This window comes from Malaclemys terrapin, chromosome 1 (assembly GCF_027887155.1).
Source record: "Malaclemys terrapin pileata isolate rMalTer1 chromosome 1, rMalTer1.hap1, whole genome shotgun sequence".
Classification (NCBI taxonomy): Eukaryota; Metazoa; Chordata; order Testudines; family Emydidae; genus Malaclemys; species Malaclemys terrapin.
The window spans coordinates 350,199,902-350,221,055 of NC_071505.1; the positions used below are offsets into that span (position 1 = coordinate 350,199,902).

Genomic DNA, 21,154 nt, shown 5'->3' on the forward strand with positions numbered 1-21,154 from the left:
ACCTGGAGTATAAACCACATGTTTCCATTGGAAAGTGCTAATACAGGAAAGCTGCTGCAGGAATTGAGGCCATTCTACTAGAGCGTATTGGTGAGAGTTGTGAAACTTTGTGTTTTTAAGAACTGGACTGTGTTACCCTGGTATTGAAGGCTGTGTACCCCAGAATGTGATCAAGCCAATTGCAAACATATGAAGTGCCCTCAGCCACTATGAATTGATAAAAGAGAACATAGAATCATAGAGGATTAGGGTTGGAAGAGGATGTCATATAGTCCAACCCTCTAGTCCAATATCACATAGGTTAGGGTTAATTGGAAAGCAGGCTTTTAGATGCAAGGTCAAAATCTCGCTGGCAGTTTCTGCTAATCAGAATGGGAGGAGTGGACAGACAAGTAAATAATGGAGAATGAAAGAAGATAAGTGGATGAAAACCTTGAGTCTAGATGCCTGTGATAGTAGAAATTTATTCAAAGTTACAAGAAGTGATGATCCAGTAGGGTTCATTATTACCTATGTGTTTTGTAGAAGTTATAAAAGATTACCTAAGACAAAAAGAAGAACAGGAGTACTTGTGGCACCTTAGAGACTAACAAATTTATTAGAGCATAAGCTTTCGTGGACTACAGCTGACATCTTCGGATGCACAGTGGGCTGTAGTCCACGAAAGCTTATGCTCTAATAAATTTGTTAGTCTCTAAGGTGCCACAAGTACTCCTGTTCTTCTTTTTGCGGATACAGACTAACACGGCTGCTACTCTGAAACCTACCTAAGACAGTGTACTTTGGAGCAGTTCTCTGAAGCCATCTTGTGAAAAGTTTTTCCTGACATTCTGACTCCCTGACAGGTGAGAAACTGACCACCTGCTGTTAATTACTCAATACCATTCCAGATGTTAGGTAAATATCTGGGATGTTCTAAACCTATTGCTTATGTTTGTGTATGCTTAAATGTAATAAACTGCAGGGTTAGACAAAAGCATGCTTACTTGCATCTAATCTTTCATCAGACAGAATTTCTGTGTTCCCATTTATTTCTTCCTGATACCGCCTGGAGTGAATAGTTAGGTTGCCCCTCCTGGGGGTTCTGAAAAAACCCGGGTAACAGACTGCTGTGTTAAACTACAACATCGAGTTGGAATCAAATAACTTACCACTTTTCACAGTTGATTTTAGAGTTGCTTTCAGTTGGAACTTTCAAAATACACACTAACCATTCCAATTGTCCAAGATGTCAAAAGTAGGTGTGGAGATTTAATCTTAGAGTTTGTGAAACAGAGATTGCCACCAAATGTACAAATCCCTCAATGATCTAGACTGGCTGTCATCTCATTTTTGCCATTGTTTTGTGGAGACCTTGGAGAACTGGAGCAGCAGTAGAGAGGTTTGCCTTTGGTTCACTGGCCTCGTACTCAGAAGAACCAAGTAGAGCAATTTTGGGTTGAAGGAATCGAACACATGGATACCACTGGGGACAAAGATTTTAGTGAACTTGGCTTGTTTGCTCTTCACTGCTGTTGCTACCTTTTACCTTTTGTCAGAGGATGGAGATGGATGGCAGGAGAAAGATCACTTGATCATTGCCTGTTAGGTTCACTCCCTCTGGGGCACCTGGCATTGGCCACTGTCAGTAGACAGGATACTGGGCTAGATGGACCTTTGGTCTGACCCAGTGCGGCCGTTCTTACGTTCTTAAAGACTGTTTTTTCAGATGAACTTGATAAAAACAAAACTGTGCAATAAGATGTAAAGGCATATATACAATGATACCAAATCTTTTGTGAAGAGTCTGCACCAATGAGAGAAATGATTGCATTGGTCAGTGCTGATATGCATGACCAGCAGCAGAGGCATTCTACTTCTAAGGAAGACAGCGAGGATGAAATGTTGCCTTTTAGAGACTAACAGTAATAAAATGTGAATGTTGTCTACCATCATTGAATGCAATTAGAAATAAATAATATTGTCATGTTATTATGGTTTTTACACTACATACATTTGGGGCTCCTTTTAACACCACCATTCGCTGTTTTTTGTTTGAAACACCTGCCAACCCTCGATTGGGATACAAGTACCAGTATTGGGGGTTTGATTTTGAATTTGATTGTCATCTCTTGGCTTTGTTGCTAATGTGGACAAACTCCTGCCTCGGCTTGTAGCTATAAAAAACAAATGAAATCTGTACTAGGTGTCTAACAAAAGCTTTTGTTTGTTACTTTATAATTATAATTAATGGAGATATCCTATCTCCTAGAACTGGAAGGGACCTTGACAGGTCAGTGAATCCAGCCCCCTGCCTTCACTAGCAGGACCAAGTACTTATTTTGCCCCAGATCCCCAAGTGGCCTCCTCAAGGATTGAACTCACAACCCTGGCTTTTAGCAGGCCAATGCTCAAACCACTGAGCTATCCCTCCCCCCTGATATATGTTGATATATGTATATATCAACGTGTTAACAACAACAACAAAAAACTGTTTCAGGAAATAGATGGGGCTACTTTTAAGTTAGTTTTTAAGTGATTTTGGGCTCTTAATGCAGTTGAATTCTGGCAAACCTGAGCAGCACCTCAAGCAGAGCTGGAGGCAGAACAGCAGCAGCCGGAAACACAAGGGCCAGAGAAGGAGCCCAGGAGGCAGAGCTGGGCCACGGTCAGAGCAGCAGCACTGAGCCAGAAGAGTCAGGGCTGGGCTGGAGGCGGAGCAGCGGTGCTGAGGCAGAGCTGGGGAGCTGCAGCTGGAGCAGACCAGAACCAGGAGCTGGGTCGGCACAGACCAGCTGTGCAACGGGGAACCAGGGCTGAGCTACAGCGGGGAGCTGGGGGGGCCAGAGCCAGGATAGTGGATTCCGGCCGCGCCACAAGTAAAATAGGAGGTGAGCACAATGAGCTACTGGGGAGAGCAAGGAGGGGCTGTGGGCACAAGGATCAGCACATCATCAGACAAGAGGGCCTTATAGGCTGGACTCAGAAGGGGGGGACATGAATCTGGTGGGAGGGCAGATGCTGGAGAGAAAGGTTCTGCCACTTAGACTTTGAGGGTGTGTAGCCACTGTCAGAGCAGTCATCTTACCTGCAGTACCACCACAGAGCAGCCAGTGCCTGGGTGGGAGGCCTGGGACTTGTAAGGAACAGACTGTGAACTTTCCTTACCTCACAGAGACAGCTGTTTGTGATGTCCCTGTGCCCACAGAGTGGGGTCCCTTGTTTTCTTGAACCTTTCCCATTTTTCCCCTTATTTTTCTTATAGTTGCTGTTTAATAAATTATATTTGTTTTGAACTTAATGCACTGCTGACTGGATCAGTGAAGTGTCTGGTGTGAAGAGAGTACCCCGGAGTGGGGACACCCTAGCCCCTGTCCTAAGTGACCATAATGAGACTGGGGGTTCAGCTTCCCAGGAATCCTGGGTCCAGTCTTGTCACCATTACGAGGACTCTGCCACACAGGAGAATGGAAGGGGAGTCCTTGAGGCCAGGCTGTCCTGTGGGTAAAGGGAGTGGGAGTGGGAACTCAGACCCTTTTGTTAGTCAATTCCCAATGGGTAATGCAGAAGCCAGGAAAGTTCCTCATAATAGTTATATTGACCTGAATTTATGGGCTAGTTTATTACAGCTTGTCAATGATCTGACCAGAAGATATTTAGGTTCTTGTCCCAATTCAGGCTACAGGGTTACAGAACACAGAGAGTTCAACGTTGTGAGAGGACCCTTGGCTTATGTGGCAAGGACGTTTATACTGAGGACAATATCCAATTGTTAACATCTTTATTAAAATGAATGAAAGAATAATAAATGATATAAAACACAGAGTCACAAAGAGGTAATAAAATTCTATAACCCCTGGTGTTAACATCTCTAGTCTAAAAGACTACTTAAACTAGCATAATCACACCTTTCCTTGAAGACCTGGTAGTGGGAGACAAAGCAACAGCCTTGTCTCTGTCATGCCTGATGAATTCGATGGTCTAGGCTTCCCAAGTTGGTAGGGATTAGATTTGAGAGTTGAGCAGCTAAGCTGTGGGCTGGTCTACACTATGAGGGTAGGTTGAATTTTGCCGTGTTAGGTTGATTTTCTAAGCAATGCGGCTACACAACCAACCCTGTTCCATCGACCTAAAGGACTCTTAAAATTGACTGCTGTACTCCTCCCCGATGAGGGGAGTAGCACTAAAATTGACCTTCTTGGGTTGAATTTGGGGTAGTGCAGACACAGCATTGTGCAATTCGATGGTATTGGCCTCCAGGAGCTATCCCAGAGTGCTACAATGTGACCGCTCTGGACAGCACTTTCAACGCCGATGCACTAGCCAGGTACACAGGAAAAGCCCCGGGAACTTTTGAATTTTATTTCCTGTTTGGTCAGTGTGGCGAGCTCAGCAGCACAGGTGACCATGCAGTCCCAGAATCGCAAACGAGCTCCAGCATGGAGCGAACGGGAGACACTGGATCTGATTTCTGTATGGGGAGAAGAATCTGTGCAGGCAGAACTCTGATCCAGCAGAAGAAATGCTGATATATATGCCAAAATCTCATGGGGCATGGTGGAGAGAGGTTACACCAGGGACACACAGCAGTGCCACGTGAAAGTCAAGGAGCTCAGGCAAGCCTACTACAAGACAAAGGAGGCATGCCATTCTAGGGGTGGACCATACCAGTGCCCCACCACTGTCCATGGACACCTCCAAGAGGGGAGTCTCATACAACATTGTAGCGGGGTGGCCTGGCTCCCAGGCGCCCCTGGAAGGGACGAGCCAGAACAGCCGCCAGCGTGGGCGGAGCCACCACCGCCTGTCCCCGCCCCCCGGAAGTCAAGGGGCGGGACAGGAAGTATAAAGGCCAAGCCACAGCGCTCAGTCACTGGCCGGCAGCGGGAGAGGACAGACGCTGGTGCCCGAGCTCCCGCGGGCCTGAGCCTGCCGAGAGCCCGGTATCCTGAGGAGCGGTCTGAGCTTCCCCCCGCCGAGGGCCCAGAGGGAGCGACAAACCTACTCGGGGCCCGGAGGAGCCCATGATCTGGGACATGGCAGACGGAACTCAGGAGGAACAGGTACCCATGGAGGAGGAGATGGGAAGTGGCCCGGGGATAGCAGACCCCGAACCCATGTCAGTGTGTTGCGGTCAGGATCCCCACTGACTGTGCGGCAGACGGACTGCTGCGGATAGGGCCCCGGGCTGGAACACAGTGGAGTGGGTGGGCCTGTGTTCCCCCCTGCCACCCCGCGCCGGGTGGCAGTCTCTCCTCCTCCTTGTCCAAGGGGCCTGGGCCTCTGACTGACGATTGGTTTGCTGCCCGGCCCTGACCCAGGGCCGGGGCTGTTACTTGTGTGCTCAGCCCCTGCCTAAGGGCCTGAGCTCTGAACTGTTAACTGTGTGCTCAGCCCCTGCCTAAGGGCCTGGGCCCTGAACTGTTATTAGCTCTGTAGCGGGGCGGCCCGGCTCCCAGGCGCCCCTGGAAGGGACGAGCCCCACCCCGGAACTACTACAAACATGAAGGAGGATTTAGTGGATGAGGAGGAGAATGTGCAGCAGAGAAGTGGAGAATCCATTTTCCCCGGCAGCGAGAACCTTTTCATCATCCTGGAGCCAATACCCTCCCAAGGCAGGTTCCTGGACCCTGTAACCGGAGAAGGCACATCTGGTGAGTGCACATTTGTAAGTACACTACAGGGTTAAAAGCAATTGTGTTTAATGTTTGATTTGCCCTGAAGAATTGGGATGCATTCGCGGCCAGTACAGCTACTGGAAAAGTCTGTTAATGTGCCTGGGGATGGAGTGGGAATCCTCCAGGGACATCTCCATGAAGCTTTCCTGGAGGTATTCTGAAAGTCTTTGCAGAAAGTTGTTGGGGAGGTCTGCCTTATTTTGTCCTCCACGGTAGGACACTTTACCATGTCAAGCCAGTAGCAAGTAGTCTGGAATCATTGCAGCACAAAGCATGGCAGCGAATGGTCCTGGGTTTTGGTCGCATTCATGCAACATTTGGTCTATATCTTTCTGTGTCAGCCAAAGGAGAGTGATATCATTCGTGGTCACCTGGTTGAAATAGGGGAATTTTTGTAAGGGAACAGTAAAAGGACCCCGTTTATGCTGGACTGTTTGCACTTGGCTAAAAGGGATCATCCCAGAGAATAGCCACGCGGTGGGGGGAGGTGTGTGCTGCACATCCACCCCAAAGCCACAGCCCCTCCTTTTAAACAGCAAACCCAACCGGCATTGCTTTCTATGGTAAAGGAGAGTGTTGCACTTTGAAACCATTCCCGCATGTTATGAAGGTGGAAGAAGCCAACCCCTCGAACCCTTTGGCTTACCATGGCTGCCTAGAAATAGAATTCTGTTGCCCAGACATGTGTGATGTGTTACCATACCGGCAGGTGCTCAATCTAAAAGGCAAAATGCGACATTGTACATAAAGCACATGTGCTGTCAGCTGTGAATTGCCTGAGTCACTATGAAAGTATCCCTTTTGTTCTCAGAAATGTATCTTCTTAAATTTTACTCTCCCTTTATATCCCCCCTGCAGGTGCAAATATTTCTATGCTCCCCATATCAACTCCTTCCCTGAGGTTATTGCAGATTAGAAGGCGAAAAAACGCACTCACGATGACACGTTTTCCGCGCTCATGCAGTCCTCCCGCACATAAGGCACAGCTGAATGCATGGAAGCATTTGGTGGCAGAGGCCAGGAAAGCATACAGTGAGCGTAATCAGAACACACAGGAGGAGATGCTGAGGCTAATGGGGGAGCAAATGGACATGATCAGGTGTATGGTGGAGCTGCAGGAAAGGCAACAAGAGCACAGACTGCCACTGCATCCATGGTATAAACACCTGCCCTCCTCCCCAAGTTCCATATCCTCCTCACCCGACACCCAAGAATGCACAGAGGGGAGGCTCCAGGCACCCAGCCACTCAATTCCAGGGGATGGCCCAAGCAACAGAAGGCTGTCATTCAAACAGCTTTGATTTGTAGTGTGACTACAATAAGGAATGTGGCCTTGTCCTTCCCTTCTCCCCCACCGCAGCCGGGCTACCTTGTCAGTGATCTCGCTTTTTTTTTAATAAATAATGAAAATGGATTCAAAACAATCAGGACTTTATTTCCTTTGCCAGCTGTGGTCGAAGGGGGGAGGGGGATTAGCTTACAGGGAAGTACATTCAACAAAGGGAGCATTTTTGCATCAAGGAGAAACACACACAACTGTCACAAAGTAGCTTGGCCAGTCATGAAACTGTTTTTCAAAGCCTCCCTGATGTGCAGCATGCCTATCTGTGCTCTTCTAATCACCCTGGTGTCTGGCTGTTCAAAATTGGCCACCAGGCGATTTGCCTCAATCTCCCACTCCGCCATAAACATCTCCCCCTTACTCTCACCGACATTATGGGGCACACAGCAAGCAGCAATACATTGGGAATATCGGTTGTGCTGAGGTCTAACCTAGTCAGCAAACAGCACCAGTGGGCTTTTAAACGTCCAAAGGCACATTCTACCACCATTCTGCACTTGCTCAGCCTATAGTTATAGCTGCACTTGCTCAGCTCCTTACTACTGTCCAGGCTGCCTGTGTACGGCTTCATGAGCCACGGGAACAAGGGGTAGGCTGGGTCCCCAAGGATAACTATTGGAATTTCAACATCCCCAATGGTAATTTTCTGGTCTGTGAAGAAAGCCTGTTCTTGCAGCTTTTCGAACAGCCCAGAGTACCTAAAGATGCGAGTGTCATGAACCTTTCCAGACCATCCCATGTTGATGTCGGTGAAACATCCCTTGTGATCCCCCAAGTACTTGCAGCACCATTGAGAAGTACCCCTTGCGGTTCACATACTGGTGACAAGGTGGTCCAGTGCCAAGATAGCGATATGCGTTCCCTCTATCGCCACACCATAGTTAGGGAATCCCATTGCAGCAAAGCCATCCACTATGACCTGCACATTTCCCAGAGTCACTAGCCTTGTTAGCAGAAGGTCACTGATTACCTTGTCTACATGAATCACAGCAGTCCCCACGGTAGATTTGCACACTCCAAATTCATTCCCAACTGACTGGTAGCAGTCAGGCGTTGCAGGATTCCACAGGGCTATCACCACTCGCTTCTCAGCTGTCAGGGCAGGTCTCATCTTGGTACTCCTGTGCTTCAGGGTGGGGGAAAGCAACTCACAAATTTCCATGAAAGTGCCCTTACTCATGCGAAAGTTTCGCAGCCACTGGGAATCATTCCATTCCTGCTACACTATATGGTTCCACCAGTCTGTGCTTGTTTGCCGGGCCCAGAATTGGCATTCTGCTATATCAACCTGCCCCACTGCTGCCATGATGTCCCAATTACCACATAACATGCTTTCAGGAACATCTGTGTCCATGTCTTCCTCACAGTTGTCCTTGTGCTGGTGGCTCCTAACCAGGCTCTGCACATAATGCAGGATAATGTGTGAGGTGTTTACAATGCTCACAACAGCAGCGCTGAGCTGAGCGGGCTCCATGCTTGCCGTGCTATGGCGTGTTCATGGGTACTCCAGGAAAAAAGGTGTGAAATGATTGATTGCCATTGCTTTCAAGAAGGGAGGGAGGGAGGGAGGAAGGGGAGACTGACGACATGTACCTAAAACCACCTGCGACGATGTTTTTGCCGCATCAGGCATTGGGAGCTTAACCCAGAATTTTAATGGGCAGTGGGGACTGTGGGATAGCTACCCACAGTGCACCCTCCGTGATATGATGCTAGCCATGGTATTGAGGATGCACTCCACCGACCTACTGCCCTTAGTGGGGACATACACGATCGACTGTATAAAATCTCTTTCTAAAGATCGACTTCTATAAAATCGACCTAATTTCGTAGTGTAGACATACCATGTATTGCAAAGCTAAGCTGATAGCTTGATAGGAGATAGGAAAGAGTCACCTTCCTGCAAGGTTGTTTGCCTTCTTATAGGATCCTGGCACTTCCTTAATCAGGACCCAACCTACCATGCCCAAATCTTATTTCCTCACTCAGATGAATCTTCGGGTACACTTACTCTCTAGGTTAATATGTTTGATTATCTCATCTCCAAAACTGTTACCCTTGGCCTAACTTATGACTTCCATGTCCTGCGGTGTACCCTGCAGTTACCAGTCTGTTACAGACCTATGGAAAATATATTCAGATTTGTGTTCACTTCTCTATTCAGTTCCCCAAAGTCAAAAGGGGTAACCAGTAAGCCATTTATCTATGCCAAAGGTTATAAACACTTATACTAACATACTCTAGCTAATCATACAGGATACAGGCCTGTAGGTTCCTTGCATTACAGCCAACTATGATGAATAACTATTATGAATAACATATACCGCAATTCAGCATAAACAAAATCCAAGAAAATAATATAATCAATCAAACCAATGACCAACAAAAAAACAAAACATTATGCAATATACCCAACTAGCAAACTGGCCTTAAGGGCTACAGCTCCCCACTTACTTTAGGGAACCGAGACAAACTGATGGGTTGGATTTTAGTGACATGTAAAGGGATGTGTAACTTGTGAAATCCTCATATAAATGATAAAAGCTGAAATGTGTGTCACTTTGGGGATCCACTTTCTACATAAAGAGAATGTAACATTACTGCACAAGGGGGTTTCACAGAGACTGGTATTGTATAAAAACTTTTTTCTGTACTATTTTATTATGGGGTTAGAGCAGTAACCCTGACCTTGTTTATTTGGCCTCTTGAATATATGTCATAACAAATGAAAGCTTGGTGAAGCAATTGACTACACAATTGATCAACAAATCACCCCTTCCTCTCAGATTCATTATTTAGACACAATGAAAGCACTCTCAGAAACTATTCTCCTGAGCAAAATTGCCTTTGAAGTTTATGAGCATTCAGCGTTAAAGAAATCAATGGAAAATTTTAATTTTGTTTTTCTCATTTTGCTCCAAAGAAAGATTCTGGCCACGGTAAATGCTGTTCCAAAACTGCTACAATCCAGAGACACAGATTATACAAAGCAGCAGGATTACTTCCCAAAGCCACTGAACTTGTAGCTACATTTCAAATTGAGTTCAAAGAAGCCAAATATTCATCAAGTAAATTATCAGTAAAATGGGGCAGACAAATCAAGTCTGAAGAGAAGTGCTTGAGAAAGGCAAAAAGGCCGGGGAGCAGCTCATTTTGTGGCTGACCAGGGAGGAGAGCCCAGTAGCTCTAGGTGAGATGAGCTGGGGGAGGCAGAATCTTTCCTGGAACAACTGGGAGGGGAGGGCCTGCTGCAGGGACATCCTGAGAGTGAAGCATGCATCTCTCATATGAATTCTGGATTTGACTGATCCCCTTTATTTGCTGTTTGGACTACCCCAGCAAGGGAGAGCCTTTGGACTGAGCTGGGCCCAGGAGGTCGGGCCGTACCTCAGGAAGAGGCAGTTGCTGCCCAAGAGGAAAGCAGAATGTCCTTGCTACATTCAGCCATCAGAAGATGCCTTGGGGTGAGCAGACAAACTGCACAGTGCCTTGCCCCAGAGGGAGACCTTGAGACATTCGCAGGGAGGTGGTAGGAAGTGGCCCGGGGGGGCCACCTTACATAGCCAGTGGGTATAATAGGCCAGGAGAAGCTAAACCTCTCCTTTGGTGCAGCCACTGCCCTGTCAACTTTGAAAGCATGGACGCCTGGGCTGTGGTGGCCCCACCAACACTCTGCCCCAGATGTCAACTCCTATTTCTCCCCCGTGGCCCCACCCATGCTCAACTTCTTCCTTTCCCTGCTCTGCCCGCCACCAAGGCCCCCGCTGCTTCTCGCTGAATCCTTTCTCTCCTCCCCTGAGAGGCCCCCGCAGCCTACCACTCACCATCCTCCAAACCACCAACCCGTATGCCCTCTGGATGCCACGGCATTCGCTGAGTCCTGATTCCCTCCTCTCCTCCACCTACCTCACCTGTAGTCCCCACTTGCCGCTTTCTGAGTCCTTCTTCTCCTCCACCACAACCCTGCCCTTCAAGGCCCTTACTGCCTGCCATGCGCAAGTGAAAAACCGAACAACATTTAACAGTGGGCCCTGGCCTCCTGGCCCCTCATGTTCCAGCACCTGTAGCTGAGTTTCTCCAGAATCAGCAGACACAGGATCAGGAGGAGTTCCACAGCTGAGCCAGGTATTAGAGCCAGACATCAACCAAAAAGCAGAGGCATGCAAATGCCATAGGTGATTAAGTGGCACAAAGTACAAAGAAGGAGAGAATGTGAAATAGGGACACTAGAATAAGCAAAGTTGTGTCTTTGTTTGTCCCATTTACATGGGAATATTACAAGACACTTTCGTTTTTAGAGTAGAATCAGAATCATAGAATATTAGGTTTGGAAGAGACCTCAGGAGGTTATCTAGTCCAACCCCCTGTTCAAAGCAGGACCAACACCAACTAAATCATCCCAGCCGAGGCTTTGTCAAGCCGGGCCTTAAAAACCTCTAAGGATGGAGATTCCACCACCTCTCTAGGTAACCCATTCCAGTGCTTCACCACCCTCCTAGTGAAATAGTGTTTCCTAATATCCAACCTGGACCTCCCCCACTGCAATTGAGACTATTGTTCCTTGTTCTGTCATCTACCACCACTGAGAACAGCCGAGCTCCATCCCCTTTGGAACCCCCTTCAGGTAGTTGAAGGCTGCTATCAAATCCCCCCTCATTCTTCTCTTCTGCAGACTAAATAACTCAATTTTCCTCAGCTTCTCCTTGTAAGGTATGTTGCCCACCAATGGACTCTCTCCAATTTGTCCACATTCCTTTTGGAGTCAGGGGACCAAAACTGGATGCAATACTCCAGGTGTGGCCTCACCAGTGCTGAATAGAGGGGAATAATCACATCCCCCAATCTGCTGGCAATGCTCCCACTAATGCAGGCCAATATGCTGTTGGACTTGTTGGCAACGAGGTCACACTGCTGACTCGTATCCAGCATCTTGTCAACTGTAATCCCCAGAGTCCTTTTCTGCAGAACTGCTGCTTATCTGGTTGGTCCCCAACCTGTAGCAGTGCATGGGATTCTTCCTTCCTAAGGGCAGGACTCTGTATTTGTCGTTGTTGAACTTCATCAAATTTCTTTTGGCCCAATCCTCCAATTTGTCTAGGTGCCACAGGACCCTCTGTTGCTTTTTACAGATTCAGACTAACACGGCTACCCCTCTGATAATTGATAAAGATGTTGAACAAAACCGGCCCCAGGACCGACCCCTGGGGCACTCTGCTTGATACTGGTTGCCAACTAGACATGGAGCCGTTGATCACTACCTGTTGAGCCCGATGACCTAGCCAACTTTCTATCCACCTTATAGTCCATTCATCCAGCCCATATTTTTTTAACTTGCTGGCAAGAATACTGTGGGAGACCGTATCAGAAGTCTGAGCTCGTAGGTGCCATGGGTGGCCAGGGACCCAGCAGCTGTCAGCCAGCATAGGTGAAGGGGAACCCAGAGCTCTGAGCTACCACGGGAGGACCCAGAGCTCTGAGTTACCCTGGGTGGTGGGGGTCTCCATAGCTCTGTGATGCTGGGGCTGTGACATGGGCGTCAGAGCACTGAGCACTGTCAGCCGTGGAAGCAGCAGGCTCTCATCCTCCCGATCAGGCTTTAATCATCACCCTGTCCATTCCCATTATTTATTTATTTTTTTTGTAAATATTAAAGACAGGTCACGGGATTCTGTGATTACTTCTTTTATTGCCCACGACCTTAGGCATGAATGATCAGTTGGTCTGCCCCTTGTTCCTCAATAATATTGTGTCTCAGGCCAGGATATCCACTCCCCAGCTGAACGCATTCTGGGTGCTGTCCAGGTCTGCGGTCATTGCAGGCCCACTGACCTGATGTCTGCAGTTGGTTGGTTAAGTAATCCCTCGGGTAGCTCTGTTTGGGTGTGTGGTGCCGTAGGCTGTCGTGTTTGATGATAACAGGGCCTGGAAAGGCTGAATCACCAGCAAAGCATTTTGAAAAAGGACCAGCCCAGCTGGGTGGTAAGAGGGGCTCAGCAGTTCCCACAGCTCCCAGACTGCACCCCGGGGGTGACAGCCCATCACACTCATACCCTGTGGAGCTCAAATTAGGCCCCCAGGCTCCTATGACACAAGCATGGGGGAGGGACTGTTGCTCGAAGAAAAGATCCTGATGTAGCAGTTGTTTGATTCTTTCCCACTGTGTTCTCAACCCAGCAGGGCGCAGCTACCGAAAATACCACCACACTGAAATGGTCCCAGGGCATCAGGCATGGGAAACTCTGTGGCTCTCCCCTCATAAATTGTGGGATACCATGTGAGATGAAGGTATCACACAGTGAGTGGAGAAGTCCCATGGTACAAGTTCTGAGGCAGGATAATACAACAAGTTTGTGCATCGATTTCTGAAAGATCAACACAGTATTGAAATTTTATGCTGACCTGATGCAGAGAATGGATGAACTATTAGACGAGTTTGAGCTGCAAGATATTTATCCACTTTAGACCTCACAAAGGGATACTGGCAAATACCTTTGATGAAAAATTCAGGGACATGAAAGCCTTTTTCATTCCCTTCTGCTTGCATCAGTCCAGGATCACATAATTTTTCCTCCACAGGGTGCCGGTGACTTTTAAGAGGCTAATGGACTGGATATTGCAACTACATGGCCAGTATACAGCGCTATGCTGCTACGAGCAATTGAAAATGGATTTTGATCCCGTATTTTGTGGCAGCTTTCCCACACATAGAGAAGATGGCAGTACATTACACAAAGAAAAGAAAGCCATCATCAGTTGCTAGGCTGAACAGTGTGCAAGACTCAGTTGTCCCTGACAATCTCGCCCCTGGTATTGGCAAATCATTTCTTCACTCTGGGGGAGGCTCTCAAGCTGGAGATCTCCAGGGTCTATTTTCTGCTCTTTCCGCTGCTCACAGAGCCCTGGGAATTGTCTGGGAGTCCTGGCCAATCTGAGAGTCCCCAGGGACTGTACAAGGGAATCATAAAAGTTGCTGTCCAGCACAGCGAGTGTCAGACATGTGAGATTCATACAGTGATTCTCAGGGCTCTGCCTTCCTGTTGCAGTAAGGAGATACCCTCTCGCCGCTGACCAGTATTACAGTGAGTTGCCTCTTTCTGCATTAATGTTAGTGCTGAGGGCTCAGGAAGGGATCCAGGGTTGAACTGTTTAGCATTGTCAGAAGCACCAATGGATTTACCTGGGAAAATTGGAACTGCAAATGTATTGGAAATAGTTTAGACAGATATTTGTTTTTAAGATCAGTTCCTTGTTGTCTCTTACTGTCCTTCTATCTGTCTCAGTAGCTTTTTTGGGGGGGGCCGTGTGGTTTTTCCAATTCATCAACTCCACTGTGCTCTTAGTTAGTACAGCCAAAGCCTCTGCAGTGGGTATCTGTGTTACCAGAGGGTTCACAGCAAGAACGGGCCTCACACTGTCCAGATTCTGCTTTCACATTCTGCCTTCAATGAGTCACTTCAGATTGACACTGGCTTCCCTGAGAGGAAAATCAGGGCCCACATGTTTTGAAATCCCCATCTTTCATGACTGGTCTTTGAATGCCACATAAACTGGGGGTTTCCTTCAGACTCTTTCACCACTGTGACAGAATACCGCTCTCTGTAGCCGGACCCAAAGCCATGATTTTAACAGCTGCGAGTCAAATGTTAAACACTAAGTCTAAATCTGGTCCCACTGAGATGAGTGGCAAAAAAGGTTCAAAACAATTAGGATAACAATTTAATTTCACGGGGGAGAGGGGTCTGCTCTTTGTGCCCCTCTATCTCTGGGTCTGGAGAGAATGAGAAGGGCCAAAATGAAGTAAAAATAAAAGCATGTTCCTGGCTTAGACGTATCCAGGCAGTGCTGGAAATCTCACCGGGGGAGGTCCAAGAACACAAAGTCTGTGGCGGCGGGGGAGGGAGGAGAAGGTGGGACGATGGGACGTGCAGTATCCAGATCACAGTGGCACGGAGTGCTGAAACTGGGCAAAATAGGAACTAGACATCCTGCCTAATGCACAGACCAAAGAGGCGTAATGAGGCTCTGGGCGGAACCCTCCTGGGTGTGGGGGTTGGCGTCTCAGACTGTAAATTAACATGGACCGCACAGTAGTAGCTTGTCTCTGGCAGCTTCCCCCATCCAGACTATCCCTCTTTCCATGAACAACCTCACTACAGCCGTGTGGGAACATGAGCAATTGCCAACACAGAAAAGTAGTGTCTGGAAGGTATGTCCCGGTTTCTATTGGGCTCCAAAATGTTAAGCTTTCTGTCGTTTTGAGGAAAAGTGACTCACACTGGCTCCTTTTAGTTTCCACATCCTCTCTTCCTCCTGCCGGGTCTGTCCCTCTCTCCTTTCCAGCACGGGCTGAGCTGCTGCTGAGGTTTCCTTCACCCCTAGAAAGGCAGTTCAGGCTGATTTCCCCCTTTTCCCTGGTGCAGGCAGACACTGAGTTTAACCTAGTCTGAGGAGATATTTCTGTGAGCTGTCACTGTGGGGTCTGGCTACTGGTTTTGCTCCTGGGTGAGGGGTATCACTGTGAGGCCATTTTCCTTCGTGATTGTTGGCATTTCACCAGTGAAAAGAACCATTCATCTTTGCTCCTCAGTTGGTTCAATCTCCCACCATATTCTGACACCCTGTCTGCACTCTCCTTCCCCATTCCAGGCTGCACTGATTCCAACAGCACGCTGGTTGCCAGTGTCTTCTCCATGCTCCCCATTCATCCTTGGCTCCCTCAACATTCAAACTGCCCCATGCTCCCCACAGATCTTCCTCTGCAGGGGGTGAGGTACCTCCCGTCACACCTGCTCCCTTGGCCGGGGCAGATCAGTGACTGTGTCTCACTGGTGAGAAATCTCCCACAGAGTTGCAAATACCAAGGCACCTGTGCTACTGATCTTGGTGCACATATATAAACTGTGTGCAGCTTCGGGAACTGCTATACATGAACAGCACACAAGCTGAGAAGTATGCACACTCTACAATGAGAGCAGGCAACTCTGGGGCAGGTGAGGGCCTAGATCAGTGGTTCTCAAACTTTTGTACTGGTGATCCCTTTCATATTGCTAGCCTCTGAGTGTAACCCCATATAAATTAAAAACACTGTTTTATATATTTAACACCGTTATAATTGCTTTAGGCAAAGCAGGGTTTGGGGTAGAGGTGGACAGCTCCTGACTCCTCCACACCTGACTCTGCCCCATGTAATAAACTTGCAATCCCCTGAGGGGTCATGACACCCAGTTTGAGAACCCCTGGCCTAGATAAACCCAGCTACCATGTGCAGGAGCCACTGGCACCTGAATGAAACAGGGACCACTGGGACATAGACGTTAAACCCAGGCTGTTCTGGGAGCAGTTGCAAGCCATCTCTCATAGTCATTAATGGGTGAGGGTTCTACATTCATTCCTCAGTGCCGAGGTTACATGGGCTCAGGTCATTATTTTTCCCATGTAAAACGTTTATCCATGCAGTGTCACACCAGATCTGTGAGTCTCGTGAAATACACACCTATTGTAACATTTTCAAGGCTCCATAGTCAAATGAGAATTTTTCCTCATAGGGTTAAATTCAACACAGTCATGAATAGGAAAAATGCATCCAATAAGCTCACGCATGAGCGTGGATGTAAAATTCCTCCAACTGATTCCTAGGGATGTGTCACTATTGTGATCATCTGATCTGACTTTCTGTAGAGCGCAGGCCAAAGAATTTCCTAAAAATTAGTCCTAAAGCAGATCTTTCAGAGAAGTATCCAGCTTTAATTTCAAAATTCTCTTCTCAGTGATGAAGAATCCACCAAGACCCTTGGTAAATTGTTCAAATGATTAATTACTCTCACCATTTAAAAAATGTATGCATTATTTCCAGTCAGAATTTCTTCAACTTCAACTTCCAGTCATTGGATCGTGTTATACCTCTGTATGATAGGCTGAAAAGCCTATTATTAAATATTTGCTCCCATGCAGGTACTTACAGACTGTTAACAAGTCACCCATTAACCATCTTTGTTAAACTAAATAGACTGAAATCTTTGAGTCTATAACTATAAGGCAGGTGTTTTAATCTTTTAATAATTCTTGTGAGTCTTCTCTGAACCCTCTTTAATATATCAGCATGCATCTTTAATCGTGGACACCAGAACTGGACACAGGATTCCAGCGGCAATCACACCAGTGCCAAATACAGAGGTAAAATAACTTCTTTATCTCTCCTTGAGATTACCCTCGTTATCTTCCAAGGATTACATTGTCTCTTTTGGCCACATGGTCACACTGGGAGCTCATGTTTGGCTAATTATCCCTTTACACCCACAAATCTTATTTAGAGTCATAGCGCTTCCCACGATAGTGCCCAATCGTGTAAGCGTCATGTGTTTTTGCTTTGATCCAGTTTAACAACCAATCCAGATTGCTCTGAATCAGTGACCTGTCCTCTTCATTATTTACAATCCCCCAATTTTTTTGTCATTTGAAAACTTCATCGATATTCAGCCACGAGAAGGGTTAGCAGCTGAGTTGCTGACACATGTCTCTGCTTACACTTGTCAGTTAACCCCTGTAACTTATGTCTCAGACAAAGCTGGGTGCCTTGAAGAAAGTGTCTCACCAAAAGAAAAAAGGGAAGTAACAGAGGTGCAGGCCTGTAGCCATAAATACCAAGAGCTTTGTGCCCTTTGTAACTGTTCTATTGAGCACAAAGTCAGAGCCCACATGATAATGTCTGTTTCCATTTGGGAAACTTGGCTCCTTTCCAATATCGCAATTACATCGTGAATAAGAGCTATGGTCCATCCAGTCAGGTGTCCTCTCTCTGACAGTGATAACGTCAGGTGCTGCAGAAGAAGGTGTAAGAAACACAGCAGTAGGGGGATGGTGGGGTGACTTGACCGTCAAGAGGGTGTCACCCTAATGCCTAAAAGCTAGAGATTAGCTTGTGCCCTGAAACACGTGGGTGTATAGGCTTCCCAAAATATTTATTTAGCTGTAACTATTATAACTGGACAGTCTCACTATCCATGTTAATCTACAAATCCTTCCTGATTCTTGCTTATCTCGTGGCATCAACTACCTCTTGTGTCAATGAGTTCCTCGGTCTAATCAGACGCCGAGTGCAGAAAGTATTCTTTATAATCTGTTTTGAATTTGCCAAGTTTCAGTTTAATCGAATGTCCTGTTGAGCTTGTGTTATGAGACAGGGAGAACACATTCCCGATCTACTCTCTACTAGTCAATATTTTCTAGGTTTTTCTCATGTCTCTCTTATTCATCTCCTTTGTAAGGTAACAATGCCAGTCTTCTCAATCTCTCCCATATGAGAGTTTCTGCAGGCCCTTGATCATTTTCATTGTCCTGGCCTCTCTAGTTCTGCAATATCCTGGGGGAGAAGGGTGTCCAGTACTACACAGAGGAGTCCAGAGTAGGGTGAATCATTGACCGACTGATCTCATGGCATTGTATTTTCTCTATGATTCCCCATCTCCCTCCTATTGGAACCCCATGCTTTGCTCAGTTTCTGTCCATGCTTTCACTGTGAGCAGGGTTTCACAGAGCTATGTACCATGATGCCCAGGTCCCTGTCTGGATTTCATACAGTTAAATTAGAACCTTAAGGAATTCACACTTTTCCCTCCAGTGGGCAGACACATTGAAGTTATTGACAGGACACAAATCTGACATCAGGAATCATAACATTCAAAAACCTGTAGGAGAAGACTTCAACCTCTAGGGGCTCTCAGTAACAGACTTAGAGGTGGCAATATTGCAACAGAAAAGCTTCAAAAATAGACTCCAACGAGAAACTGCTGAACTTGAATTAATATGCAAATTAGACACCATCAACTGAGGTTTGAATAGAGACTGGGAATGGCTGAGCCATTACACACATTGAGTCTATTTCCCCATGTTAAGTATCCTCACACCTTGCTGCCAAAGTCTCTGAAATGGACTGTCTTGATTATCATTTCATTTTTTTTCTCCTGCTGATTATAGCTCATCTTAATTAATTAGCCTCTTAGAGTGGGTAGGACAACCCCCACCTTTTCATGTTCTCTGTATGTATATATATCTACTTGCTATATGTTCCATTAAATGCATCCGATGAAGTGGGCTGTAGCCCATGAAAGCTTATGCTCAAATAAAATTTGTTAGTCTCTAAGGTACCACAAGTACTCCTGTTCTTATTGAAGTTATTGACACCTAAGTTCATCTGCCATCATACTGCCCATTCACCTGGCTTGGTTAGCTCCCTTTGAGGACTTCTCTGGACTTGACTGTGAGCTAAATAATCTGGTGCCATCTGTAAATGTTGCCATCTCACTGCTGACCCCCCTATCTAGGTTGTTAATAAGTATAAAATATTTACCATACTATTTATTGTATAAAGCGTGTAACCCCACCTTCCTGTACTTCTCTTTCTTCACAGGCACATTGAGCACTTGTGAGCCTGATTGACACATTGAGCACCCTATCATGGCAACTTTCAACCTCACCCCCTCTAACCCTTCAACATTTAACCTATCGGGGATCCTTGGCCTGGAAGCTGCCCACGTCTGGATTTCCATTCCTGTCTCTATGTCCTACATTATCAGCCTGTTGGGAAATTTCATGCTTCTGTTTATTGTAGGCAAAGAACAGACATTGCACAAGCCAATGTACCTGCTGCTCAGCATGCTGGCACTCACAGACATCACCACGTGTTCCTTGGTTGTGCCAAAGGCACTGTGTATATTTTGGTTCAATTTGAAAAGCATTACTGTGGGTGGGTGTCTCACCCAGATGTTCTTCCTTCACACGGTTTCTTTTACGCAGTCGGCCATCCTCGTGACAATGGCCTTTGATCGCTATGTTGCCATATGTAACCCTCTGAGATACACCACCATCCTCACCAATGCACGAGTCACTAAGTTAGGGATTGTAGGTTTGATAAGGTCTGCTCTCTTCATCCTGCCTCTGCCCCTGATCTTGAGTAGGCTGCCATTCTGTGCCAACCTCATCATCCACCAAACGCACTGTGAGCACATGGCTGTGGCGAAGTTATCGTGTGGGGACATCACAGTCAGCAGGATGTACAGCTTGGTTATGGCATTTGTAGTCAGCGGGATAGACCTGATGCTCATTGCCCTCTCCTATGGTCTGATCATCAGGGCCATCCTAAAAATGTCCTCAAAGAAAGCCCACCAGAAAGCCCTCAACACCTGCACAGCCCACATCTGTGTGATGCTTACAACTTATACTCCTGGGCTCTTCGCCAGCCTGACACACCGGTTTGGTCAGGGCATCGCTCCCCATGTTCACATCATCTTGGCCAACCTCTATTTCCTCATCCCGCCCATGCTCAACCCTATCATTTATGGAGTCAAAACCAAAGAGCTTCGTGACAAAGTGGGCAAATACACCAGCAGAATGTGCTCTTGGGGCCACTGACTTTAATCCTCTGTGACAAGAGGGGGAAAGGATTTCTCCTCATTAACCAAGTGCGCTCTGTCCAAGTTTGGCTGACCTCAGCATTGTGGAAGTTCAGAGTCTGAGAACTTCCTCACACCTAATGTCTTATCACTCCATCACCAAGCACTTCCCGCTCCATTGCGGAGTTCCCTCTCTTTGATCATCACCTGACCCCTTTCATTGTCACCGGTCAGCCCCCAGGCCAACACCCCCTGTCACTCGGCCTTTCCATGACTTCCAGCCTACATGAAGATACTGCAGCTTTTTGAAGCAAGGGTCTTTGCATTAGTCCCTTTGTGAACAGGGTTCTTGATCAGTTTGATGAACAGAAGCTATGCTTTCAGATAGCCAAAGAGAAAAGTAAGAAACTACAATGCTGAACTTTTTTGTCATATGTACAGTGATATGGTGAGCAAAATCTACCTGTTTTTTTTTTTTTTAAGTCCAATCCTTCAGGAAACCTGGAGGATAAACCAAATAAAGACTAGCAGTAACAAAATAATTCAACACAAAATGTGGACATTGACTACCATCATGGAATGCTCTTAGAAATAAGTAATATCATAAAGTTCTTGTTGTTTTTACACTACATATGGTTTGGGCTATTTGTGGCTATTTTTAACACTCTCATTTGCAACAGCAGCCAAGCATGATGAGCAGCTCTGAAGAGCAATGTGAGGCCATGGGCAATGCTGGGAGACACCATAGGGGAGGGCCTTGAAGGCAG

The 21,154-nt window shown here is 46.8% G+C and overlaps 1 protein-coding gene across 1 annotated transcript; it reads left to right on the top strand.

Annotated features, from left to right (window-relative positions):
* Positions 1–5,482: 5,482 nt before the first annotated feature.
* On the top strand, positions 5,483–20,406 carry LOC128845442 (olfactory receptor 52N4-like). The gene is made up of 2 exons (XM_054044213.1): positions 5,483–5,633; positions 19,607–20,406. Exons 1-2 carry the CDS (start codon positions 5,483–5,485, stop codon positions 20,404–20,406), a joined length of 951 nt encoding a protein of 316 aa, XP_053900188.1.
* Positions 20,407–21,154: the final 748 nt, after the last annotated feature.

What these genes read in the sequence shown, in the direction of transcription:
- LOC128845442 (XM_054044213.1), top strand. Translation starts at nt 5,483, where the DNA reads ATGAAGGAGGATTTAGTGGATGAGGAGGAGAATGTGCAGCAGAGAAGT. An exon ending in AACCGGAGAAGGCACATCTG is followed by an intron (nt 5,634 to 19,606) that starts GTGAGTGCACAT and finishes TGTTTATTGTAG; the next exon opens with GCAAAGAACAGACATTGCAC.